General features: G+C 46.3%; 1 protein-coding gene across 12 annotated transcripts in view; it reads right to left on the bottom strand.

Annotated features, from left to right (window-relative positions):
* Positions 1 to 2,337: 2,337 nt before the first annotated feature.
* The window catches only part of LRP8 (LDL receptor related protein 8), an 80,110-nt gene continuing 54,790 nt past the window's right edge, over positions 2,338 to 27,657 (bottom strand). For 6 of the 12 annotated variants that reach the window (XM_070368023.1, XM_070368025.1, XM_070368026.1 and 3 more), the window contains 11 exons: positions 25,532 to 25,706; positions 23,350 to 23,577; positions 20,816 to 20,934; positions 20,440 to 20,579; positions 18,806 to 18,947; positions 17,681 to 17,833; positions 16,580 to 16,804; positions 14,482 to 14,550; positions 10,531 to 10,703; positions 9,391 to 9,567; positions 2,338 to 7,165 (listed from right to left, as the gene is read on the bottom strand). In XM_070368023.1, coding sequence (XP_070224124.1) covers positions 7,127 to 7,165; positions 9,391 to 9,567; positions 10,531 to 10,703; positions 14,482 to 14,550; positions 16,580 to 16,804; positions 17,681 to 17,833; positions 18,806 to 18,947; positions 20,440 to 20,579; positions 20,816 to 20,934; positions 23,350 to 23,577; positions 25,532 to 25,706 — 1,640 coding nt within the window. In that variant the 3' untranslated portion in view covers positions 2,338 to 7,126. The remainder of the gene's footprint in view (positions 7,166 to 9,390; positions 9,568 to 10,530; positions 10,704 to 14,481; positions 14,551 to 16,579; positions 16,805 to 17,680; positions 17,834 to 18,805; positions 18,948 to 20,439; positions 20,580 to 20,815; positions 20,935 to 23,349; positions 23,578 to 25,531; positions 25,707 to 27,657) is intronic. The other 6 variants (XM_070368028.1, XM_070368029.1, XM_070368030.1 and 3 more) reach the window with 3 other exon arrangements.

Below are 27,657 nucleotides of genomic sequence, written 5' to 3'. Positions count from 1 at the left end.
GTTTCTAGAGACAGTGCTGAAATGGCATCATTTTGAGGGCCTGCGAAAGAGTCAGATGCGACTGAGCACGCGCGACTATAACACTGTTCTGTCTTCAGGCTAGTGGTCCCTGAATATCATTCCCAATTTTGCCGTTACTGCTTTTCTCTCTGAAAAAGTATTGATAACAGAATGAAGAGTGGGTGCTGGGGCGGGGGTGTGGGTGAGGGGAATGTCACTGATGATCTGTGTTAAAATAATCCCTCGTGTGACAGTGATTCACTGTGACCAAAGGTAAACTGATTAAACTTTTTGGACCTCAGGTTTCTTATCTTTAAAATGAGCATAATAATGTTACACATCTGGCAGAACTATTGCAAGGATAAAAAACAATGTCTTGGAAATTGAAAAATACTTTTCAAACTCCAAATTGCTATAAGGCATCTTCTTAAAAAAACACTGGATGTGGGTGGTAACAAGGGACTTGTATAAAAAAGATAAGGGATCACTTAATAAATGTCAGCCCCTAGGCTGAGTGTGTTTACGAGTGCCCTTTCTTTGAATTTTCACAACAGTCTTGAGGTGGTAATAATGAGTTAAGTATTTAGAGACATTGGGTAATTACCACAGGGTTATTTTCCAAAAGTGAAATTATAAAAATTATAATGTAATTGATGAATCTGGGCATCTGGAGACATGGCAAATATCAAAAAGGGATGAGAAAATTTAAAGGACACCCAACTCCAATCAAGCTGTAAGGAAATTTCAGGCTTGGGGGTATGAAACCACATAGTAAAGTATAGCTGAAGGAGCATGATCTATGTATCTAATGTGTCTGAGGTTAGCATAATTTACTGTGTGTCATGCTGGGAATACAGTGATGGCAGTCAAGGAGCATACAAGCAATTATAATGTAGGCATCAAATTTATAAGTAGGGGAAGCACAGAAAACTATGGAAGCTCATGCAGTGGCTCCTAGTCCAGTCTAAGGGACTAAGTTAAGTCTTCCTGAAGAAAATGTTTCAGACAGAGGGCCCAGAACTTTTTGGTTATAATACAGAAAAAAAAGTTGAAAATATAGTAATGAGGTTGGAGAAGAGGTACAAGACTAATCACGAAGGACATTATAACCCATGTTAAGGAGTTTGGGTTAAAACCCAAGGCTTTTGGATTTAAATGCAAGGAAAACAGATGAAGGGCTTTAAGCAGGAAAGTGGAAAGGGGTGTTGGTGACAAGACCTATTGCATTCTAGAAAGATCACTCTGTCTGCAATGTTGTAGACTGGACTGTAAAATGGAAAGATTAGAAGAATGAAACTCACAGACAATGGAGATTAGGATGAAGCCAGAAAGGTAGGGGAAAAATCAGGAGTATGGTATCATGGAAACCAAAATAAGAGTACTTTAAGACAGGAGGGCCAACAGTGTTATATGCTGCTTCTAGGTCAAGAAAGAAAAGGATTGAAAGTATTTCCAAGGTTTATAATTAAGGAGATCCTGGGTCACCTTGGTAAAAACAACCTCATTGGCATGGGAGTGGGAGGCAGAGCATTGGAATACAAGTAGGCAAAATTTGTTGTAGAAGCACAGAGTTATCTAACCTTACGAGTTAGGTCTGAGTCTGAGAGAACAGAGAAGGCTCCCTAAGCATAGTACTCAGGACAAATAGGAGTTAAGCCAGATGAAGAGAGAGAGAGAAGGAAAATTGAGGCAGAGAACACCACATGTGCTACATGTATTTTGGGGGCACTAAACATAACTTAGCCAACAAAGGTCCGTCTAGTCAAGGCTATGGTTTTTCCAGGGGTCATGTATGGATGTGAGACTTGGACGATAAAGAAAGCTGAGCACCGAAGAATTGATGCTTTTGAACTGTGGTGTTGAAGACTCGAGATTCCCTTGGATTGCAAGGAGATCCAACCAGTCCTTCCTTAAGGAGATCAGTCCTGGGTGTTCATTAGAAGGACTGATGCTAAAGCTGAAACTCCAATACTTTGGCCACCTCACGCGAAGAGTTGACTCATTGCAAAAGACTCTGATGCTGGGAGGGATTGGGGGCAGGAGGAGAAGGGGACGACAGAGGATGAGATGGCTGGATGGCATCACCAACTCAATGGACATGAGTTTGAGTGAACTCCGGGAGTTGGTGATAGACAGGGAGGCCTGGCGTGCTGCGATTCATGGGATCGCAAAGAGTCGGACATGACTGAGCAACTGAACTGAACTGAACTGAAACATAACTGTTGACTTTGGGCAGTGTCTTCATTCTTTTTCTCATCTCTAAAATGGGAATGATAATATTGAGAGTCTTTATCTCACAAGATTGCTCACTCCCCACTCAGTAAAGCATCACAGTACTTTCAGATTTAATAAAAGGAATTTAATCTCTCTCTAGAAACAGTGCACCGAGTTTACAAATGTCCACATTTGGTTTTTAGTTCACCAAGATGATGTCAGTACAACTAGTGAGATGCAGCACATCAACCCTTGCCTCTGGAAGAGAAACCAGGTTGCAAAGGGGACTGAGTACAGAAGCTAAGGGAACTCAGAAGGACAAAATAAAAAGCAGAAATGGTTAGTGTGACCCAACATTCTAACATGCCTGTTACATCAAATATGATCATTTAGGGGTGTTCGGGGAAGACAAACAAGGAAAATTCATTTGGGTACAATGGGATGGAGTCTGCAAACCAGTACTTCACCTCACATCAACAACAGCTTGTATAGAACAAAATGCTATTTAAAACACACGGTTTGTACAGATATCTTCTCTTGTAATTTTTGTAAAAAAGTATCAAAACCTTCATGTCTTTAAATATATATATACACACACACATATACAGGTGGCTTTTTTAAAATTACTTTTCATAGCACAAAGTATTTGCAAATGTGAGGATTTCTGCTGATTCTCAACTATGCACATGGTGCATAGCCTGAGTGAACAAAGCTTCCTGATTTCTTATGTTAACTGAAAATGTGAAGCTGTTAATTCCTCCACCTCAAAGTTGTCCACATCCTGAAAATCCTCAATACCCTAAAAATAGTGGGAAAACTCCAATACTCTTTGTGCATTGCCAGGAAAAGAAATGATTTACTCTGAAGCACTGAACCGATAACTCGTTTCTGTTTTGTGAAATGATGAGTGTGTAGCAGGATTGAGGGAGAGAAGAGAGGCTCTCATTCCTGTGCCCTTTCCCCATCCCTTCCAGTACCTGACTGGATAGTGCTGGGGGTCCCCTCTGTGGACACCGCATCTTTCAAAATTTCCAGTTTTCTTTTTCACAGTTGAGAAAGTCCCAGAGGCGCTTGACAACATGGAATGCTTCTGTGAAAATCCCACTGCCCTCACATCAGTCTTCAATGACCACGTCAAAACACTCTGACACAAATATATGAAAAGCAGTCACTATTTTCCTTTGGCCACAGGGTAGCTTGAGGGTAAAGACTGTCATGTCTGCAAAGTGCTTGCAACACATCCTGATCAATTTTCCGTGATGTACTTGGTGCCTTACACACAATAAATGACCAAGAAAATTTGATTAATTGAATCAGAAATTAAACAGAAGTATCCTATAAAGTGCTTACATTGAACCTGTCTTTCCATCCAGCCTCATTTCTTGCCAAGTCTCCTTTGAGCCTTTTGCTCATTACAAATTACATTCAGTTCCTTAAAATCCTCATGCTGTTTCATGCTTGTGTCCCAGCTCAGTGTGTCCTCTGCCTGAAGCAGCCTGGACACCCCTACTTCATTTCTGAGCCTTAGCTTCGGTCTACTTTTCCTACAATGCCTTTCTTGACCCCATTCTTTATCTCTTCAGGTAGAAATGACCTCTCTCTCCTTTGTAACCTGATAGTACTAAAAAAAAAAAAAAAACTACTTTTTTTGTTTGTTCCCACATATGTCTTCCTCTAATTGCTACTGTGAGTTCCATCAGGACAGAAAGCATTTGATTGACTTGTACATCTGCAGTACCTGGCACTTAGTTGGTACCTAGCAAATAGTTTCAGTGGATGAATATACATATTGCAATCACATAGACAGCTGGAGGGATGGATCATACTTATTGCTATAAATTTAAATCCAACCTCATTCTGAGGTTACAGTTTACCTCAACCTGTTTTATAATCATGCTCTCAAGAAGAAACACAATTTTAGTATCCTCTGTTTCTGGAAGACCATTTCTGCCAGGGCCTTCAAAATCCCATCAGAAAGATAGGCCCTAAGATAGGTAGCAGGTTTGATACAGTGTTCTGGCAGCCCAAAGTAGTCTCCTGGAAAAGGAAAGGGAGGACAAGGACTTGGACTAGTTTCTTTTATATATATATATATAAATGTCAGATAAATTGTCTAATCTTTGGGCCTTATCTCTAAACGCCCTTCCAGCTCTCTAGTCCAATGACTCTGTGATCCATTATTGGCTGTAGATATATGATGGCACAGGGGCAAAAGGCAACAGAAGTGGAACTACACCTCAAAATGCCTCCAAGAATAGGGAACGATGGACCTGACTCCTCAGACTTCATCTTATTTACTGCCACCCAACACATGAGTATTTCACAGTTTTTTTTTTTCTTTTTTCTGTAGGTTGCTCCCATAACAGCCTCTTCCAAACCACAGTTGTAGCATAGTCAGGAAACATGGGCAGAGGAGCCTGGCGGGCTATAGTCCATGGGGCTGCAAAGAGTCAGACATGACTGAGTGATTGAGCACATAGGTTCTTATGTCACAGGAAACATGGATGTCTCCTAGAGAGTTGTGTTTCATCACCATTTTGAGATTTCAGGCTGAACCATCCTGACCCCACTCATTATTCTGTCTTCAAAGGCCAGGATCTGACTGAACGTTTAGAAACTATGCATTAGTCACTGTTATAATTTCCTCGGAAATTCTGTTTCTTTGGAGGCAGGTTACAGGGAAAGTTGCTTGTTTTGTGTAAATTTCTGTGTTTTTACTTGCGTCATTTTTCTTCAGTCAAAAATAATTTTACTTTCCATTTCTGAAAGAATAGTAGTAAGTCATTGAGCTCCACAGGAGTTGTCCCTCTGTTCTTAAAATTCTGTTTGGTGTTGGTCATTCTATGTCAATTGCATATACCCTCTTGATGAGTGTTTCAGGACTATCCACACGTGTATATCATGAAGAAACTGCTTGTTTATGCAAAGCTTAGTGCCCAGGTTCCAGGACACAGTTAGGAGGCCAAGACCATGACTGATGCGGAGAAAGGTCCTAGGAAGAGGGTGACAGAACTCCAGAATCACTGCCTGCAAATTCAGAGGGTATCAAGCTGGTGAGACATCCAAGCTTCATTGAGTTGGAGGCAGCTCGAGAGTGGAGGGGAGGAATTTGCTTAAAAGTGTCAAGTTCCAGGTATGTTCAGGTTAGATACACGTCCTCTGCTCCTACTTAGAGCACACATTTCCATGTCACATCTTGTCCCTGGTTGTCCAGTGGGTGTGAACTGGCAGAACATCTGAGTTAATAGAAGACCACACCTTGGATAAGAGTCAACTGGGACCGAATTCCTTCTGGGACTGTAAGATTATCTTTTCAATGGTAGACCCACAAAAAGAAAAGTGCACTTCTCCCCGCATCCCCCAAAACCCAGGAGAAGCAAAGTAAGTGTCCACAATGAAAAAAAAAAATCTATACATATACCCAGAGTTTTCCTTTTATTTACAAAGCAGTAAACCAAATTCCTGTGTGAACATATATATCCAGTGTACTGTAATATTGTGTATGCCATTTCCTCCTCAAACAGGACTTTAGATTTGGCCACTTTTTCTGATTTAAGCCAAACAGCAGTTCATCTATGTAGACACATGATGGTAACAAACCTATGTATCACCTTAAACTGTTTTCCCCACCTTAAGGATGTGGCAGAGAGTAAGGGGAAGGGCGAAATAGAGATTAACAAAACCTATTCCTCCGTCCTTATCCTCACCCATAGGATACTCAGAGGTAAGTGCCTGAGCCAGTCCCTAAAGTAAACTTGGGCGGTTCTAAAAACATCTCCACTTAGCTCTTTCTAAGTAAGGATGGCACCCTCAGTATGCTTCAGAGAAAACAATGAATTCAATCCAAGTGTCCTGAAGGAAAATGAAGTTACTTGAAATGCTGAACTTTAAAACAAGGAGTAGCCGAGGTTCAGGAATGTTCTCACCTGAGCTTGCGAGAACTTTGCGTACTGTAAGAAGTCTGTGCACTGGCTTTAGCCACAGAAGAGAAAGCCCAGGTGAGAGCTACGGCAGCCCCTCATGAGCGGAGGGGCTCTTTTCTGACTCACTGGAATCCCAGGAATAGACAGAGGCAGGAAAGATCTACCTCTTCCACTGCATGTTTGCACAAATCACGATAACTCTTTTCTGAGCCAAATTTACAAAGGCTTCTCTGAAAACTACAGATACCCCTCTCTTGTGGGTTGTTTTAAAATATACTTATCTTTATGTAACTGAACAACAGCCATAGGCGCGCCTCTTCTCTACAGACTTTCCTCTCACTCGCGTACACACAGAAACATAAATGCACACAGAGACCACATCATGGGCCAATCATACCAAAAATAAATACTCTCACGTCTCTAAATTACTTACAGAACTAATCTTGGTTTTGAAATATGTTAATAAATAACCTAAGTGGGAGAGGGAGTTGACGTGTCTTCTGTTTTTTTCTTTTTACTTATGTTGATGGATAGCCACAAAGCATTATCATTCTATTTACAAAAAAACAAAAAACAAAACATAACTCTGAAACCTAAAAAAGACCCTCCAAACCAAAAGCCCTCTGTAAATATAATTTTTAAATGATGAGTAAGCTACTGTACCATCGGCCCCATTTGGTTATGTACATCATGTTAGTCACTCAGCAGTAGCTATTCCATGAATTCTTCATGGGTAGTGCAACCAGTTAAAAAGTGTATAAAACATTATACATATAAAAACTCTCACATCCTTTGGATGTCTGCAGTTCATCATAACTTTGTGGTTACCTTTCTGCAACATAAATTTTAAAAATTACACACACACTCACACACACACACATACATACACACAGACTCAAGGACAGAAACCCTTCCATCCAGGCATACACCATCCAGAGGGTAGTGCATGGGACTGAATTCCATGAGGTACGAAGGGAGTGGTCCCATCCTCAGGGCAGTCCATCATCTTCAAGGCTTAATGCCACTCGCTGGGGGAGACAGAGCAAAGAAGTCATCATTAGATCCACTGGAGCTAGCTATTGGATCACAACGTACCAGAAATTCTATTACTTTACAGGCAGTAGCTCACATACTCTTCAAACTACCTCAGAAGACAGGTCTGTCATATTTATTTTACAGATGAGAAAACTGAGACGCAATGAGCCTAAACAGCATTTGTCCTGGGTCACACAGCAAGTGGGTGAACTCAGTTTGAACCCAGATCTGTATGACTCCAGAGCTGTAGTTTTTTTCATCATTCTGTGCTGTCTCTGTAAAGAAGGGGGCTACAGAGATCTAAACTCTCTCCATCCTCCCTTTCAGGATTTTGCTGAATTTCAGTGGGTTAGCTTTGCAAATGTTTAATCCCAGGCCTCTTTAGTTACCTTTTTCTATCATACTGATCATAATCAGGAAGGTAATCAGCTGCACCCGTCCAACTAATTGTGTAGAATTGGAAGGCAATGGAGGTCAATTATGTTAACCCCTCTTTCCCTCACCCCTACTTTCTAGTCACTAGATACTCGACTTCCCTCTGCCACAAATGGGTGACCCTAGATGGTGAGACCACTAACCCCTGAGCCAGTCTATTCCACTGTAGACAATAGATTTACATTCTTTCCTATATTGACATGAGATCTGTTTCTTTATTTCTTCTGATGTTCCCTGATTCTCTCTCTTAGACTCAGAGAGTTCTACACAGACAACCCTTGAAATTTTCAGTTTGAATTCCCTTCCCTTTCTTCTGAGCGTCTTCTTCTCCAGGCACATCTAGCTCCCCCAACGTGGTCCTGATGTTATCCTATGCCCCACTCTTCCACTTCCTCAATACCCTCCTTTGGATAGACCCCATTGTTTTAAGATCTTTCTCATAGCTTTATGAATTTGGGCTAGCCACTTTATCTCTGTGAGTCTCGGTTTCATCACCTTTTAAATGGGAATAGTAGTAGGACCTATCAAATGAGATCAGGTATGTAGAGTGTTTAATATAGTATCTAACACATATGGGATCCAGAGTATTCTACATCAACCTAACCAGCATAAGATAGAACCAGACTAGCATTTTCCATTTCTGGACATTATACAAATCCACTGCCTTTCAAATCATCTTTGGCCTGTTTGTGATTTTGCATGAATGTCATGGCCTTGCTCCACTAAACTTCTTCTACTGTGTTACCCTCCTCCTCAAGACAGATCTCCAGGCCAAAGGCAGGTCCCCGCAGTGATAGTGGAGCTACCCAAGAAGGGGCCAGGGGAGAGAAAAGGTTGTTGAGAACACTGATTTCCACAGCTTCAAGGCTAGATACTCTGAGATATAGCAGAAAGAGCATAGACTTTCGTGTACATACAGACAAGAGTGTGAATCCTGGTTCTGCCACTTCCTAGTTGTGATCCTAGGTAAGTTATTCAATTTCTCTGAGTCTCAGTTTCCTCATCTGCAAAATGGGGCTAATAATGTCAAGTATATAAGTTACTGTAAAGACTAAACAAGAAAATTTATGTAAAACACTGAGTAGTGTCTGAAACAGTAGATTCTTACTAAATGTCAATTTCCTCGCCCTCCTACTCTATTTCTCTGCAGCTGGCAGGAGCTTATTCCTCAGGCCTTAGTTTCATCAGGAATAGCTCCTCCTGAGTGACTGTTTCCTTCTCTGGGAACAGTGACATGTCACACGTACAGGGAGCTTTATAACTCACAAAGCATTCTCACATGTGCTATCTCACTTGAACTTAGATCGTAAAGGGAATGGGGGTTATCATTCCCATTTTACAAATAAAAGTGAGCACACAGAAAGGACAGAGATCACAGGGCTGTGGAACAGTGAAACCGGGAGTCATCTCCTTACTCCAAGCTCAACATTCCTTCCACTGTGCCCTCTCTGATCTTTAAAAACTTGTTAAGCAACTGTTGGCTTGGACTGGCCGAGGTTAAGGACCCTCAAGGCCATCTGCTAACCCTCACTTGTCAAACTTATCTCCCATGTCTCCCCTTTATAGCTTTAGCAGCCATTCTGTCTGTCCTGCCCCATACTCAGTCATTTCTTCCACATGCCATTTCCTTAGTCTGCAACTTGCCCATCTTTCCTGTTTGCCCCAACACCCAGCTCACAATTTGCAGCCTTCCAGAACCAGAAAGCCTTTGAGGATTGGCTGCACCTGTCTGGTTCATGCCCTCACTCATCAGCCCCTCAGACTCAGAGTGGCACTGCCCTACCTTGCACTTGACGACAGGCAGCTCGGAAAGAGGGTTCTTCGGGAGTTGGTGCGGCTGTGACCTTGGTTCCCCCGGCAAGACAAAAAGCTCCTTGAGGGCAGGGGCTGGGTCTTCCAGTTCTCTGGTCTCCCCAAGACAGGGCTCTGCCCACAGTGGGTGATCAAAGCTGCTGATTGCCTGACAGGGGGATGGACTGGATGACCTATGAGGTCACACTCAGCCCCGACTCGGCTATACAACCATGACATCTGCTTCAGCCACTGTGTGGTCCTCGCTCCCCCAACAAGCCATGCCCTGCTGTGCCTCTCGGCCTCTGCATGTGCTTCTTTCTGAAATGTCATTTTCCCCCTTCTCTACATGGAAAACTACTATTAATCTTTCAAGGACACAGTTCATCTGTCACCTCCTCTGTGAGGCATTCCTGCCTGATTTCTCAAACAGCATTAACAGCTCCTTTTTGGATACTTCCATAGCATTGGTTCAACAAATATTTACTGGGAGCCAGCTATGCTGTGCTAGGTACCAGGGAAATATTAATCAGACAATCCTGCCCTCAAGGAGCTCACAGTCTAGTGGGGAGACCAATGAGTATAAAGGCAAGCAGACTGCAGTGTGACATGTGTTGTGATGGAGAGAGGCAGTGGGAGAAAAAGAAACCAGGGAAGGCTTCTTAGAAGAGGAGGCCCCTGGGCTTCCACCATGGCACTTAGCACACAGCTGTTCAATAGCAAGTGACTCTTAACTCCCCCACCAGCTCCCCGGAAGCAAGTACATTCCTTCTTAACTTTTGGACACTTGGTATCTAATGTGGCACTTGGCACATAACTGGTGTACAGTGCTTACTGAAATGAATGTGTTTGAACTGAACGACCACAGTTACCCTTCTAGGCCACAGGTTCTGAAAACTTGCTCAGCACAAAGACAGGCCTCTTTACTCCAGGAAGAGCTTCTAGGTACAAGGTGGTTCTGATACCCTTCTACCCCAACCACCTGCCCCAGCATTTCTGTGTCCCCAGGGCCTAGAACAATGCCTGGCACATGGTTCGTTCTTGATAAATGTCTAAAGGAGGGAGGGAGGGAGGGAGAGGGGAAGGAAGGAAAGGAAGGAAGGAAGGAATCCTTCCTGCAAGGAATACTTACTGCTGGGTAGACATGGCCAATCTGAGCAGTCCTCCCTATGTGCAGCTCATCCTCCTCCTCCTCTTCGGTTGTTTTCCTGTACACTGGATTGTCGAAATTCATGCTTTTGGTATTCTTCCGCTTCCAGTTTCTCCAGATCAGGTAGCCACTCATGCACAGCAGGGCTATGACCACTGGAGGAGGAGACACATCACACTGGGTATATCCAGCAGGCTCCAGCCTGCTGCCCAGACATCAGTGCGTTTCTTGTCACCACTCCTACTTGACTGCCCCTTGTTCCTCAGGCTCTGTTTCTGCATATTCTTTTTCTGCTGTTGGGAGGCCCTTCTCTTAGCTCTTCCTTCATTAACTGCTCACCCTTCAAGACCCAGCTCAAATGCTCTCAACATCCCATGGTGCAGTCAGGTTTTCCCTCACGTGTGTTTCTAGACCACAATGTTGTACTTTCTGTGCATCCTCAGCTAGACTGAGCTCTTTGAGGGCAGCAGCTGTGTCTTCTTTCTCTCTCTATGCCCAGTGTCCAGCACTGAGTAGGTGCTCAGTCACATGCTGAGTAACTGAGTGAATTTCTTCACCACATTCTTGCTGCTTCCCTAGATTTCTCTAAGGAAACCATTCTCTCCCAAAATTGGAGAGGGGAGGCTAGGGTGGGGTGGGGTGCTTCTTCCCAAAGCTGGGTCTCTGCAAGAAGGGGAGCATCTCTAGAAGGGGGCACAGCAGGGAAACACAGGCTCTGAGTTAAAACAAATGGTATACTAATGAGTGAAGGAGGAAATTCTCAAATAGAGCTGGGCAAAAATGAGGCAAGCAGATTCATAAGATAGTAAGCGGTCACCCTGAGTGAGTACTCAAGTGAGGCTGGATGACAGCCATCCAGGGTGCTATAGAGGGATTTCCACTTTGGTAAGATTATTATAATCAATAATAATGATACCCATAAAGACAGGAACAGGGCAAGGATGCCTGCTATCGCTGCTAGTATTTGTTATCCCAGTAAGACCAGACAAAGAATTGAAAGGCATGCATGGGAAAGAGAGAAACCAAACTATCATAAACAGATATTGTAAGTTTGGAAAATCTTAGAAAAGCAGATGAAAAACTATTGGAAATAATTTTAGTTCCTCAAGAATCAACATTAAAAATTGGGGCTTCCCTGGTGGTTCAGTGGTTAAGATTCTGCGCTTCCACTGCAGGGGCCATGGGTTCAATCCCAGGTTGGGGAAGTTCTACCATGCCATACACTGTGGCCAAAAAAAAACCCCAAACAAATCAATAGCTTTCTTATTAATCAGCAATAATCAATTAGAAAATGGATATAATAAGAACACATTCATAACAACCCAACAAAAAACTATAAAATACTTGGGATAACCCAGTAGGAATGTGTAAGCCCTATGTGATTTATACAATTCTACTGAAGCCCATAAAAGAAGGTTCAAATAAATAGGGAGATGTGTCATGTTCCTCAATGGGAAGGTTCAATGCTACAAAAATGTAAATTCTCCCCATGTCAATTTATACACCCAAAGTGTAAGATTTCATGATATTTTTTATAGAATTAACAAGATGATTCTAAAGTTTACCTAGAAGAGAAATTGAATAAAAACAGCTAAGAAAATGTTGTGAGAATAATAATGCCCTATTAGATATTAAAACATATCACAAATGTGCTTCTAGTAACTAGGAATGGTATATAGAAATTGGTGGAGGAGAATAAATAGCCTAGAAGCAGATCAAGGTATATACACGCACACAGTTTATAATAAAGATGACAATTCAAGTCACAAGGGAAGGATGAACTATTCAATAATGGTCTTGTGAAAACCAGACAGGCATGAGAGAAAAATAGTTAAATCTGTACCTCATGCTGCACTGTAAATTCTGAATAAATTAATAATCAAACACTAAAAATCCTTAAAATATTGATAGTAGAAAAATATATAGGGGATATTTTAATAATTTAGAATGAGGAAGACCTTCCTAAGCAGGACACAAAACCCATGAGACTTGTGATATGATATGATACTTCAAAATTTTAATTTATGCGTGGCAAAAGAGACCATCAACAAATTTTAAAAATCATGTATGGGAGAAATGATTTATAACATATATTACAAAGGTTTAACATTTATTATGTATCAAAATTTCTATACATAAGTAAGAACAATACAGAATCAATAGAAACATAAGAAAAGACCATGAATAGCCAATTCATAAAGGATGAAATGTAAATGGCCAATACATTTATGAAAATATGTTCTACCTCACAGGGAAGTATCAGGGAAAGAATATTCGTCTTTCACCCCTCAGATTAGCAGAAATTGAAAATAATGGTTATATTAGGGAAGGTTACCTCTGGGAAACAGCACATGCATGTTCTTCTATAGACCGGAGGATGGCAGGAAAGGGGTTGATTTCTTTTTCACTACATAATGCTGAGTATTTTCCACTCACTGCACTCAAAATGAGCCTGGCTCTCACCATCACCTTTACTGATGAACCTTTCAAGACCAATTCACATGCCACCTTCTCCAGAAGTGCCTACTCCCCCTTTCCTCCACAGAGGGTCATGCCTCTATCATGGCACTTATAATATGCAGTAACTCCTCTCCTGTATTACCTTTTTAATGATTAAGTCTGATTAAAGACTAAAGGCTCTTAAAAGTCGTTAATCTTTTCCTTCCCTGAATCCTTGGTACCTCGCACAGTCCCTTGCGTGGTGTTGAAGTTTTTAAAACATTCACTCACTAACTCGCCACAATACTGGGGATTCCCAGATTAAAGGGCAAAGTCCTTATCCTTGAGATACTCATAGGCAAGTAAGGGAGATAAACCTACAAATGGACAATCACAATGCAAAGATCCGACCAAGAGAAAAGACTGGCATGAGAGACAGGATGTGCAGCATACCAAGTGAACATCCGGGTAAGAATGAATCATCCCACAGGGCTCTCTGTGAGGTTTAAACAAATGTTCATCCTGGCCATGTTCCACATCCACCCCACTCCCGCCCTCCCATGCCATGTCCCATGGCTTTGATTATGCTCAAGAACCATGTCATACTTATTTTTAACCACCTTCCCTCCCCTTATCACAGAATCTGGTACATCACAGCTGCTTGATGTGAAAGGGAAAGTCACTCAGTCATGGCCAACTCTTTGTGACCCCATGGACTATACAGTCCTTGGAATTCTCCAGGCCAGAACACTGGAGTAGACAGCCATTTCCTTCTCCAGGGGATCTACCCAACCCAGGAATCAAACTGGGGTCTTCTGCACTGCAGGCGGATTCTTTACCAGCTGAGCTACCAGGGAAGCCCTAGCTGCTTGATAGGCCTTTCCATGTGGCTCAGTGGTAAAGAATCCACCTGCCAATGCAGGAGACACGGGTTCAATCGCTGGGTTGAGAAGATGGCAAACTACACCAGTATTCATGCCTGGAAAATCCCATGAACACAGTTGTTTGATAATGTTTGTTGAAAGCCAAACAGAAAGAATGCAAGATAGCATGATCTACCAAAGGAATGGCAAGTAGCTCTACTAATATTTTTCAGTGTATTACTTTTGTCCTACTCATTAATTCAACGAGTTTGTTATTTCCTCCCATATGCCAGATACTGCTAGGAGCTGGGGAGAGTGGGAGCAAGAGAGACACCAGGCCTGTCCTCATGGAGCTTACCGTCTGGCTGGCTTACATGGCTGGCATGTAGAGTGTCAGTGAGGGATAATGGGGGAAATATTTGGATAGTTGTTTGGGGCTAGGTCCTAAAGGGCCGTGGGTGCCAAGCTAAGAAACCAGACTACACCAGGACTAGGAGGTGAGCAGAAAGGCTTCCAGGGCAGAAAAGTCAACGAGAGGTCAGTGTGCTGAGTGCTCTGTCCTTCTAACGACTTTTCCCAAACCCTGGGCAGGGTTTCTCTTTTCTCCCCAGGGATTTGGGGCCACACTCACCCATGGGCACGATGATCCCAATGACAGCAGCTGTGACTGTGGAGCCCATCTTTCCATCTTCATTCCCATCTGCAAAACACAGACATTTGCAGGATGATGCTCTATCACTGTGAGCCCAAGTCTTTCCTCGCTGGCCTCATGCAGTAAAAACTACCCAACTGCTGCTTGTCCCCGTTCCAAAATGATGGTCCTACTCAATGCTTAATAATTTAGTCTTTCCAGATCTTATCAGGACACAGGTCATCTCCATTTCACAGATGAGGAAATTGAGTCTTATTGGAGTTTGGGGGAGTCTCAAAGTGGCAAAGCTGGGGCTCAAAGCCAGGACTTGTGACCTAAATCCCTTACCCCTTTCCATAGTGTTTGGGTGGCAGGAAGCTCGGGGCTGAACCCTTAGGTCTTTATGTTGTTGATGCTTGGGGCAACTGCCTCTTTCAGCCAATATCTGTTGCCTTATCTCTCCCTATTTCCACCTGAAATAGAAATCCTGTCTGCAGTACTGTCTGCATTATCAAAATGAGACACAATATAGCTTAGTAGAATCCAGAATACAGGCTTCTTGGTCAGACTTCTAGGGTTCAAATCCTGGCTCTATTCACTCCTTCTGTGACCTTGGGCAAGTTGTTGTATGTCATAAATATCATATTTCTTTACCTTTAAAAGGAGGATAATTATATACCTACTTCCTAGGGATATTGTGAAGATTAAATGAGACAATTCATGTAAAGTGCTTACTTAGCACAGTGCCTGACACAGCCTTACCAAGTTCAAAGAGGTCAGAGAGTGGGGTAGGAGTTCTTGTGAGGCCTAAATAGGGCAGATAAAAGCAGATTCTAAACTGAAAAGTGCTTGGAAATGGTACTATGTAGTTTTAAAAGTAAGTTGTGCCATCTTTTCCACTCTTACACTCATCTTCATTATAATATCTGTATAGAATTTTTTAGCTTAAAAAGCAGTTTTCCCTTGTATACTCATGATAGCCCTCTGAGGTGTGAGACGAACCATCACCCACATTTACTCCTAGACCGGAGATGACTGTCCCCTGGCAACGGCCAGATGCCATCCTCTCAGCAGGTCTACTTCTCCAAGTTACTCTAAGGGAACCTAACTATTAAGGGGAGAAAGAGTGCACTGTTTACAAAGTTTTCTGAGGAAATGCCGCTCTCTTCTCCGCCTGGGTCCTGAGAAAACACAGGACAGTGATATTAAAGCCTAGAGTGTGATGAAGCCAGTGGGGAGACCCCTTGGTCAGAGCTCTGCCCAGATAAGAGGAACTGGACTTTACACAGCTTCCATCTGCCTCTCTGAACTCCAGGGTAAGCACTCAACTCTGAAAATCCCACTCTGGACCACGATGGGCTCGATTAGAAAGATGCTGCCAAGCTGCGTAGTTTCTGGGCCATGCACATGTGGGAAAAAATTTAAAAGATAGTTTATCCTCTTAAATGAACTCCCCCCAGCAGGTAACTCAATTTAAAAGGTATTCACTGGTTAATGAGACAGAACATTTCTAGCAGTGACAATTACGGCTCCTAATGATTTAATAAGTGGTGAACTTATCCCAGGGTTTGCAGAGAGGCATGAGCAAGCCATAGTTATGGATATGACTACCTGGGGAACCTACCTACCTGGGGAACCTTTCAGAACCTCGGTTCTCAAAGAACTGAGACCAGGGCTTTTGAAGTTTAAGTTTCTGAATCTGAGGGTCATGCCCTCATACTCGTCAGTAGCGTGTGACATAGACACACCACCGGAGTCAGCAGAGGCTGTGTGCACAAGCTCTTCTGTTCACATGGCCTCCTCTGTCTCTCATCGTAACTTGCAAATCAGGTAGGGAAGGGTTATTATTATCCCACTTGGTAGGTGAGAAAACAGGCTCAGAGACAAGAAGTAGCTTCCCTCAAGACCCTCTATGAGGCAGGAGCACCTGTGACTCCAAATTGCAGGCTGGTGCGCTACATCCCCCTGCTTCCTCCCTGCTGATAAGCCAACACTAAAGTCTGGTATGATCTCTTCTTCCCACAGATCCTCCCACCCTGGCTTCCCTAGGACCCCGCCCTCCCCATGTCATGCAAGAAGGCAGAACTCATTTCCTTACAGTGTTGGGAGTGGTTGCTGGTTGCAGGGCTTGGGGTAGACGGGCTGATGCTGGGAGCCCTGGGGACACTAACTGAGCTTGGGACCGCGGTGGCCAGGCTCGGTGTCTCTGTGCTGTGGTTCTGGTAGGTGGGGCTGTGGTTGGTGGTCCCAGGGGCTCTGGTGGTGTCGGCTAGTGTCCTCGCTGTGGTAGAGGCTAACGTCGTAGTTGAGGTAGACTGAGGTGCTGAAGGGGAAATACCATGAAGATCACTTGGACAGAGAACTTTGCTGTTTTAGTGCCTAAATTATTGCTCTATAAATATACTCGATGAAGTATAAACTCATCCTCATGGCTCAACTCAAATGCCCTTTCTAGTCCTCCTGAATGGGCTACGATCTTTTCTTTAGCTGAATGACAAGCACCTTATCTGTTTATACTGCACCTTGATTTGATAAAGATGAGTTATTAAAACAGTGCTGTCAGATTAGGTGTGGGAAAGGTCACTATAAAAGAATGGGAGGAGTGGAAATCATGTAAATCGAGAAGGATTTTTTTTTAATACATGTATACTGTTATATTACTAGGTTCAAATTCTCACTCTACTATAAACAATTGAACCTGGAAATCATAAATGATGCAGCAGACCTATGCTCAAACAAAAGGCCGTGTATCTTCATTGAGACTGGGGAATGAATAGGATTTATATGATTGAAGTATTCAGTTAGTCCCAATCATATCACAAAAGGACTTTTGGTAGTGTGTGAAGTTCTGGGTGAGAAACAGGCAAGATTATAGTCACTTGCATACAAATAGTAACTGAAGCCATGGGGATAAAGGGTTCTTAATTTGAGGTCTTCAAGGGGTTCTGGATCCCCCTGAAGCTGAATTTAAAATGCTGTGTGTATATGTGCATCTTTCTTGGAAGCGAGAAGAGTCAGCCTTGGAGGGACCCTACAGGACACCGGAACTCAGGGTAGGTAATGAAGAGGCTACAAAGGCAAAAAGCAGCCAGAGAACATGGAGGAATCCAGGGATGCACAGTTTCCCAGAAATCAAGGAAGACTTCAGCAGATGGGTCTGCCATTCCCAGGGACCAGCCCTCCCGGTAGCTCTGCTCACCTCGGTAGCACCTCTTCATGTCAGGGCCCAGCCACATTGTGTCAGGACAGGCACACGTGTACTTGGGGGAGTGGCTGGAGATCTGAGGAGCAGGAAGGCACAGGTACTCACAGCCTCCATTGGGCTGGGCACTCAGCTCACAGGCATCTGCAGCTATGGGCACAGAGAGAGATGGCCAGAGAGAGCGTCAGGGCACAGATGGGAAATGCCAGGTTCCCCGTCCTCCCAGGGATGAGGCCCTACCCACTCAGCTCAATCGAAACACTTTTTCTGCTACTTCTGTCGAGCACCTTCCACCACTGGACCTGCTGTTTTATCCCCACGTTCGTTTAATGCTGACGACAACTCTGAGGGCTGGGTGTTATGCCCAGACTGACCAAAAAAAAAAAAAAAAAGACTGCTTAAAAAGAACAAACTTGTCAACGCTGTACCTCTTGTAATTTTGGAGACAATTTAAACTCAGGTCTGTTGGACTCCAGAGACCATGTTTTTTTCCTCCCTATGCCACATCTCTTTCTTCTTTAAATTTCTAGATCTAGAATCAGGCACCAACCTGATTTCCTTACCCGCTTTCCCCCACCTTCACCCTCTCTGTTACAGTTAAACTGAGGATACCCTAGTGACAGAGGCGGGAACAACCTAATGGTAGGATTCTTGGCTTTTGTTCCCAACCAGCCAGCTGACTTACTGACGGCCCTAGGATACATTACTTTATACCACTGCCAAGTATGAACAAATGACAGATGAGAAGCAATGGGCTTCTTCACGGCCAAAGTTGCTCTGGAATCAGACAGATCTAGGTTTAGGGTTAGCTCTACGATCTGCCGACGTTATTTTACCTCTCCACTACAGTTTCTTCAGCGGTTAAATGAGAACAGTAATTGCCATACTTTGTAAGACTGACAAAAATGGGACATTTGTATGTTCACTTATTTATACCCAGGCTTAGTTCACCAAGAGCGTGAGGCAAATGAAATAAAATATGTGACAGCTAAGCAGTTCACCCATGAGAGGGACTGTCAGCACTGCCTCAGGGGGTGCTGGGATGTGACACGAATGTGAACGCAGCCTGCCTATTGGATGGAGAGGATGTAGGCAGGGGACCTAGGACTGGGGAAGGCTCACCTCTTGGCTGCTTCAGCTCATGGAAGATGACTATATCATGTGGGTTGTTGAGGTTCTCAGCTAGGACGGAGATTTCCAGGCCGTTGAGCCGATTTGCACTGAAAATGGCCTCATTCTCCAGGTCCGTCCAGAACACCTTGTCCTGTGGGGTACAGATACAGAGAATGGCCTAGAGCCTAAACCCATGACCTCTGTCTGAGGGCTCAGGCCCAAACCACAGTCACCAGAACTGCTCCGGCATTTCCCCTGAGGTCTCCTGTCCACGGATTCGCGGTGGGACTCTCAGCTCTAACCTGTGGCATACGCTGTGGTTTCCTTCTGTCTCAGAGGGTTACTCAGTGATTCTGTGCTTTGGCCTAAAGGCTGCTCATTAACGCTGAGCTAGTCCTGCTTCTTGGAGTTCAGCAGAACCAGGGTTGGGTTGGGTCTCTTTAGCTATTACCGTCACTAGGGCCCGGGACCAAGATCGGAGAGGATGTGTGGTTTAGTGAGTATTATCCCTACAGGGCCTCCTCCTGCAGCCTCTGGGTGTACACGCGTGTGCATTCAATGGTTAGTCCACACAAGCCTAGATGTGCATATGTAGACAAATTCACATTTACAGGTACAACCATGCACTCTGTGCAGACCTAGACACAAGCCCACATGCTCATCTACATACCCAAAGGCACACTCGAACCTAAATGAGCACTTGTCTAATTATTGGTATACACGTTTACATTCACAAGCACTAGCACATACAGGAATGCACATGTTTTAACAGATGCATTTATGTATACACATGCACATCCACATACATGCCACATATATGCACAAGTACAAACACATGTGTCTGAACACACCTGTCTTTTGAAGCAGAGGCTGGACGTGGGAGGTGGAGCTTTGCCCACAGTTTCAGAGCTGTGCTGGGTGATGTTGCTCCAAGCAAACACTACCCACACCCACCATGGGCCAGTGTCCCCTTGCTTCCCCTCCCCTTGATGGCAGAGCAAGTTATGGGGAAGAGGTATGTGTGTACAAGAACTTGATTGGTTCTGGCTTCCTTATTCCCCAAGGAGAAAGGTTGTCAGGGTCAGAACACAGGAAGGTCTTGCCTCTTCACTCTTCCATGAGCTTCTTTTTTGTTGCTGTGGGGTTTTTTTTTTTTTTTTTTGGTGGGGTGGGGCGGGAGGGGTCTTTTTCTTGAGGGTTAGGATGATGCCTGGTTCACCCCTATGACCCCAGGATCCAGCAAAAGTGAGTGCGAGTGGTTGAATTGAATAGCATCTATCAGGCCATTTCCAATAGTAAACGATACTAAGGAAATGTACATTCCTCCTCCTCCCTTTATTGGGCACCTTCTGTATATGTGGGTACAGTGCTGGGTGCTGAGCGCACAAGGTCTAGCAACTTACCTATGAGAAGTGCTCTCGGGGAAGGGCCTTGGGGAGGAAGCACAGGAGAGGCTGCCAGGTGGACAAGGGACTGCAAAGCCTCTGTTTGCAGGCAGCTCACATATTGCATACAGACGAGCCAATTGGCTTCCCTGAACCTTTGTTTCCACCTGGACGAGTCTCAGGGAGTCGTCCTGTGTGAACAGCCTTTCCTAGGCTCCAGCTTCCTGAAGGAGCCTTGCCTCCCCTCTCGGGGCTCACCTCAAACACAGCTATCCCAAAAGGGTGGCTCAAGAAGTCAGGGGAGGAAATCAGCATCTTCCTGTTGCCTCCACTGAAGTCAATGCTGGACAGCTGGTGCAGCTTGGAGTCCACCCAGTACAAGCGCTGGTTCAGCAAATCTTGGGGAGGAAAAGGACGAGGGGATCAGTTGCTGAGCCTGCGACTGCAGCCTGGACCTTGGCTCCTTTGTGCCCCTTCCCTGCCCACATCTCCAGGCCAGGCCTCAGGAGGAGGCCAGCCCAGGGAAACCATCAGGAAACATAGGCACTGGCTCTAAGAGGGGATGTGGAGATGAGACCCATGGAGCTCCAGGCAGTGGTCAGTGTCAGGCACTACAACAGAAGGCAGGGCTCACCCAGGGTGATTCCGTTGGGCCACTCAATACCATCCGATACCAGTGTCTGCCGGCCCACGCCGTTGAGCCCGGACTTCTCAATCTTGGCCTGGAACCCCCAGTCAGACCAATACATGAACCTAGAGGAGAGAAAACCCAGCTGAGCTTCTTGACAGGGAACGTGACTGGGGTGGTCTGGCTCACAAGGACTCAACGGCCCGCTGGATCATGCTTAGTGGGGACTGGAAGCAGACCTCTAGAGTTCATGGGAACATCCAGTCTTAGAACTGACAGGTGAGCTGGTTTCAGGTGCATTACACAATGATTCAGTATTTGTATATATTGCAAAACGACTGCTGTAATAAGCCAGTTCACATCCAGCACCACACATAGCTACAGTGGTTTTTCTTGTGATGAGGACTTTTAAGATCTACCACTCTCCAGTTTTTAAACTTCATGATGGCTTCTCCTATTGACCTTAAAATCAGATCCCAAATCCTTACCACAGCTGACAAGGCTCTGCATGACCAGGGCCCTGCCTACCTCTCTGGCTATTTCTCCTAGCACCATCGCCCACCTTCCTTACAAACCTCACAGCTGCCCCACAGGGCTTCTCTTAGGTCCTTCAGGGCACCAAGGCCTTCACGGAGCCTTCGCTCCCACTCTTTTCCCATTTACAATGTCTTTTCAGTAGAGAATCTTCCTCTGTTAGGAAGTAGGTTCTTCCTTCCCCTCCAAGTAAGTAGGTTCTCCCTGTTATCTTCTCTTAAAGCACCCCGTTCTTCCCTTCTGCAGCGCTCACACCATTGTTGATTTTTGTAGGCTTTCTGGCGTGTGGTGTGTTTGTTTGCTGTCTGTTTCCCCACTAGTCTACAAGCTCCACTAAGGGAGGGTCCCTCATCTGCGTTAGTCCTCACTTTATGCCTGGCAGGTGGTTTGTGTGTGATATAGGTCTTCATTTACTATTTGTTGAACAAACTAGTGTTTTCATTCTAGCCTCACAATTACCCCAGAAGGGTATCATTACTAGTCCCATTTACAGATGAATAAATTGTGGCTCAGAGGGGCTGACTTTCCTAAGATCACGATGTGAACAAGCAGAGAAACCAGGCTTCAAATTTAAGTTGAAATTCAAGCCTGCATGCTTAACCCTCCCCATAATGCCTCTGCTGAAGCCTGGTGTCCAGCCAAGCTGGCTCCAGGCTAAAGGGCCGAGTGATTGTTCTGGATCCCTTCCATTTGCTGCTCTGAATCCCATCGCCATTCTGCTCTGTACAGCAAAAGGCTGGTGCACGTGGAAACCACATCAATGGGCTTGACTCCCTAGCTGTCTGGCTTCCAGTTGGATTCAGCAAAATATTGGAGGGGGAAGAGGACAGACTGAGGTCAGGATGTCTATTCCCCTGACTCTCCCACACAAAGCTGACTCCAACTGGCTCATGCTCTAAAGGTTTAACCGGCCTCAAATTATCTTCATCTGAGTGTGCAGTGGGTTTCCTGCTGGGACCCTGGCAGATCCACAACGGACTAGGGATGGGCTGGGTGTAACCACATGGTTTGGGGGACATGGCAGGTACAGCCCCAGGTCTGTATGACAGCAGACCGGGAACAGGGTTGAGGTGGGGTTAAATGAGATGACTCAGTGTCTGCAGAATGCCTGGGACTGTGCTGGGTGCACCTGTGTGTGCCGAGTAAATGGCAGCTGTCAGTCACTTCCCAAGGCCACACACACCCTCTCGGGTGGCCAGCCCCAACCCCAGCTGCCCGACTGGAAGAAGAGGGTTCTCTTATCGCTGCTTAACAATTAAGGAAACAGCAGAAGGAGGAAGCTGGTGATTCTGGCAAGCAATAGGATGCAGCTGCTTAAAAACCATGCCATCTCAGGACATCACTACTGAGGAAGGGAGGGAGTCCTGCTCTGTTCAGAATCCCTACTCCCAGTACAGAGGCATGGCCAGAGCAGGTCAGCCTGGGTAATGAGGGGCCCGGAGACTGTGGGCAACATGGGTGGGGATGGAGGTGGGCAGCCTGGAGCAGAGTAGACCCTGTAATTTTGTTCCTCAAATCTCTCTGGCTGTCTGGAAGGGCAGGGAGGAGACAGCCAGAGGTAACCCCAGAGGCCAATCAGAGAGATTTGGGAATGTGAGAAACAAACAAAGATCACTTTCCAACGGGCAGAGCTGCCCCCCACTCAAACAGGCTGTGTGGGATGTAATGGGCTCCTGTCTCTGGGAGTATGAGCACCTACCAGATGCCCACCTGCAGCGCATGGCAACCTGAGGGAAGACGTCCTGCCCCAGGAATATCTACAGTCTCCAGCGCCCTGAGATGCTCAGTTCTGTGATATGATGAGTATCCCAGTCCTGGGAGTGCCCTGACAGCCAGTGCACAAGGACCCCTGGTCAGGCGCTCATAGGCTGAGGGGCCCGCAGGGACTCTCTCCCCCATTGCCTGTGTCTGGGTGGCCCAGGGCCTTCCGAAGCCCTCGAGATAGCTCTGGTGACAGACGTGTGCAGACTGAGCGCCCAGCACAGTCTGGGGGTGGGAACACTCACCTTTGCAGGGGGTCGACGGCAATGGCCCGGGGTTCGCTGAGGTTACGGCTGAAGAGAGTACATCGGCGTTTGCCATCAACTGTGGCCACGGAGATGGTCTTGTTGCCAGAGTCGGTCCAGTAGATGTGCTTGTGGACCCAGTCCACCGCCAGGCCCTCGGGAGAGTGCAGCTGCTCGTCAATGAGGACATCCTGCTCCACGGGGTTGCTGGCTTTGTCCATGTAGGCGCTAGGAGCAACCAGGGCTCGCGTGGGCAGGCATGCCACCGCCGGGGCCCGTCTGCAGCTGCCCTTCCCCTCTCTTCCCTCTGGGCCATGGCAGTGCACCAGAGAGGAGCTTGGCTCAGTTCCATTCAATGGGTTCTCTGGGCCACCAGGGTAAGGACACAAGCTTGAGTCAGCCACAGTCTCTGGCCTGAAGGAGCTCAGTTTAGAAGGGACAGAAATTTATAGCCCAATAATTACACCAATACTCTGTGATTACGGAAAGTATCAGAGGCTGTACCAGCAGAGAAATGGAAACTACATCACCCTGGGGGGCTGGAGGAGGCCTTGTGGTTGAGCCCTGAAGGATCTGTTCACCAGGAACACAAGGAACAGACAGGTCGGGTTAGAGTCAGCATGTGCAGATGCCAAAGCACATGTTCTGAAACACTGAGAGAGCCAGCGGGCAGGGGTGGAGGGGGTAAGTGAGGGTGTGAGACGGGGAGTAGGTAGAAGGGGCCATCTCCTGATGGCCCTCGAATATGCGCTAAGGGTAAAACTGAACAGGTCAGAGGACATGGCCAGACAGGGGAGTTAGATCACTGTGGCACGTGCAGAGTACGAAAGGGTTTGGAGCGGGAGGGGATAAAGGCAGGGAGACCAGTTAGGAGGCTGTGAGCACGTCCAAGTGAGAGACGAAGAGGGTCTGCAGAAGGGCTGAGGCAGTGAGAATAGAGAGAAGGCGCCAAAATACAGCAGACACTCAGGGGGCAACACTAGCAGGGCTTTATGTCTCCCAAACGCTGTTTTCCCCAAGGCTTTCTTCTCCCCAGACCCTCTCTTTGCTCTGTTAGTTCCACAGTGCCCATGGCCATCCATGACTCAAATTCTCTGATCTTGACAAGTGTCTAAGTTTCAGACTATAAAGCCAACTGGCCCCCTTTGAATGTCTCATGGACACCTTGAACGCAACACATCCCAAACTATTCACCCCATTCCCTTCTTCTCAGCCACACTCAGCCTGCCTACCCCACCACCATCTCTCCCCTCCTGGTCCCATCTCAGAGAACGGTACCCAAGTGCCAAGCAAGAAACCGAAACTCTCAAAACGAAAGTGGGAATTCATTTCAACTCTTCCTGCTACAGCCCCACACACAGTCTGTCATCAAATCCTGCCTCTTTCAGTCACAACTGTTGGACACACACTGCTCGAGCTGGTTCTGGGTGTGCGAGTGTGAGTGTGTCTATGTGCGCTGGGGTGTGATAGGCACTGGGTTGTCATTGAGAAGCCACTGGCATTGCTTCCATCCATCCATCCCACCACCTGTTCAACAGTCCACCCAGGGCCTGGTCATCGGCAGTCCTGAGTCCAAGTGGATCTCAGGACAAAGAAAGGACATGACTACCAAAGGGGACTTGGGCACGCAGAAGCTCCCAGGAGAGAACTTTCTTGTGTGTGTGAGGAGCCTTCCTGGGAACAGACTGTGATGTGAAGGGCTGGTCTGGGTGTAGTGCAGCCCCCAGACCGGGTCGGAGGTGTCCTGTATACTTTTCCTTCATGATCATCACAAGAGATATCACTGTGTTCTGAGTGGGATCCTCCAGGCAGGCCCAGGTCTGAGTCATCTTTGAGTCCTGAGCATCCAACACACATGTATGTGAGTGGCTCTGAAAATCCCCGCCGAAGCCAGAGGCACCATCCTGTGCCTTGCACTGCCCGACCAGGCCGCCAGAGGTCAGTCAAAGCCCCCATGTGTGGGCCCAAAGGTGCTCTCCCAACAAAGCCCTCAGACTCCGCTGGCCCAGCAGGTGGGGAAGTCCCGGCAGTTCCACGTGCCCTGTGCTCCTGCATCCCCTCCTAAGCCCCAACTCTGTCCTGGGGGAACCTAGGGGCAGAGCGGGTGCAGAGGCCACCGGTCCTCTCCTCCTCTGTCAGGCCCTCTCCATGCCTTGGCTGCAGGAGCCAGGCCTCTGCTCACCTGTAGATCTTGCGGTAGGAGAGGTCACACCAGTAGATGCGATTGGTGGCAACTTCAACGTCCAGTGCCACGACGTTCTTGAGCATGGGGATGAGCCGTGAGTAGTCCCGCTTTACCAGGTCTATCCTCCGCACTTCGTGCCGGTTGGTGAAGATCAGGGATGGGCTTCTGCCAGCTGCCATGCAGGGGGGTTGAGAGGGAAAGAGTCAGCGCAACAGGTGGGGGGGTCTAGAGACCAAGGCTCTGCCACTGGTTTGCTGGGGGACACCTCATCTCCTGTAAAAAGTGGTGGCAACTCCTACCTCACAAGTTAGAGGAATAAGTGAGATAACGGGTACAAAAGCCATAAGATGCAAAGCACCACACATAACAAGAGGGATTTTTTTTTATTAGACATAAACTCCTCCAAATCTGAGATGACTCCATTTCCTCTGGCCTGTATGGGAGGTTTTCTGCAGTAACTCCAGCTCCCTGTCCAGCCTCATCACTCACCCCCCTAACACCTTGGTCCCAGCCACCAGGCTATCTGTCATCATCTCCCCACGGCAGAGCTTTGCTGCCTCAGGGCCTTTGCTCAAGCTGTCCTTCTACCTACAGTGCATTTTTCCCCAACAGCTGCCTCCTCTTCTGCTTGGGCCCCACTGCAACATTCAAGAAGGGGCAGCATGAATGTTACAAATGAGTTACAAAGATGACTGAGGCTGCAGGATGGAGCACAGACCTCAGGGCTGGTGGTGAGGCTCAAGGCAGGAGATTCAAGGAGGTCATTGTGAGTCTTCAATTTACACAGAGTGTGTTTGGGGACACAGCAAGAGATGAATCTGCAGATGCCAGCAGGGACCCAATCACAAAGGATCCTGTGATCTGGATATGCACTTTATTCTGAGCCAGTAGCTGGGGCAGGATGTGTATAATATGATACAGATCATTCACATGCAAAGGGACAACACACAACTGGTGTATATATAAACTCATTTTCAGACTTAGGATTAGATTTCAGGAAGAACATCAAAGGTTTAACACTCCTGGCAACTCCATGGGGAAGATCACTGTCCCCCAGGCCTAGGAGGGTCTAGAACTTGGCACAGGCCGCCGCTCCTCCAGCCTGTTTTCAGATGTAACAGGCCACTCTCAGGTATCTGCAGTCTCTGAGCAGAAACACCTATCTCTGGAGCTGCCTGGGCCTTCTCCCAGTCTTGTTTTCCAGCTGACGCTTCTGCAGGGCCCCTGGTCCCTGTCACTGCACATCTCTGCCAGGGTAATGTGCTCCTTGGGGGTTGGGAGGGACCAGCACAGAGCCATGTGGGGCCTGGGGCTGAGGGTGTGACCTGTGTGTAGTGATAGAGATCATTTCAAAGCAGGGTGGGGGTGGCAGGGAGGGTATGGGACACAGAGCATGGAAAAATACAGCTCCATGTGCAAGGAGAAAGGAGAAAAGCTGGGTTCAAGGCCAACTCTCCCATTGACAATCTGTGATCTCCTTGCCTGGAAAGTGAAAGTCGCTCAGTCGTGTCTGACTCTTTGCGACCCCATGGACTATACAACCTATGGAATTCTCCAGGCCAGAATACTGGAGTGGGTAGCCTTTCCCTTCTCCAGGGGATCTTCCCAACCCAGGGATCGAACCCAGGTCTCCCGCATTGCGGGAGGATTCTTTACCAGCTGAGCCACAAGGGATTTCCTCGCCCGGAAATGAGAGCAAAGACACCTTATCTTCCTGAGGGCAGGAGCTGGGTTAAAGGGTATCTTGAACTGATTTTTACTGAGAGTTGTGACTGTGACAGGTGCCCTGTTTGTTTACGACTGGAGTTTTGGTGGAACTGCACTCTAGATATTGATATGTGGGGGTTGTATATATATGGGCCATTGTGTGTTGTCTCCACTGCAAGTATACAGTCTATGTTACACGTCACACCTGTCCTAGGTGGGGGAAGGAACTGGTAGCAAGCTACATGTGATGTGCTAATGTATATTCTGTACATTGGACAGTTTGGGTGCTAAGTGTTTCGGGTTTGCCGGCTCTATGTCAATTATTGTAGCTGCTGTATTGTTATAGCCTACAGAGTGGGTATTTGTGCATCTGAATTCCAGGTTCATATATCCAACAGCCTACACAATACTTCCAC

This window comes from Bos mutus, chromosome 3, assembly GCF_027580195.1.
Source record: "Bos mutus isolate GX-2022 chromosome 3, NWIPB_WYAK_1.1, whole genome shotgun sequence".
NCBI classification, from domain to species: Eukaryota; Metazoa; Chordata; class Mammalia; order Artiodactyla; family Bovidae; genus Bos; species Bos mutus.
The sequence above is the reverse complement of the archived record's forward strand: the minus strand, read 5'-3'. Positions and strand labels throughout refer to the sequence as shown.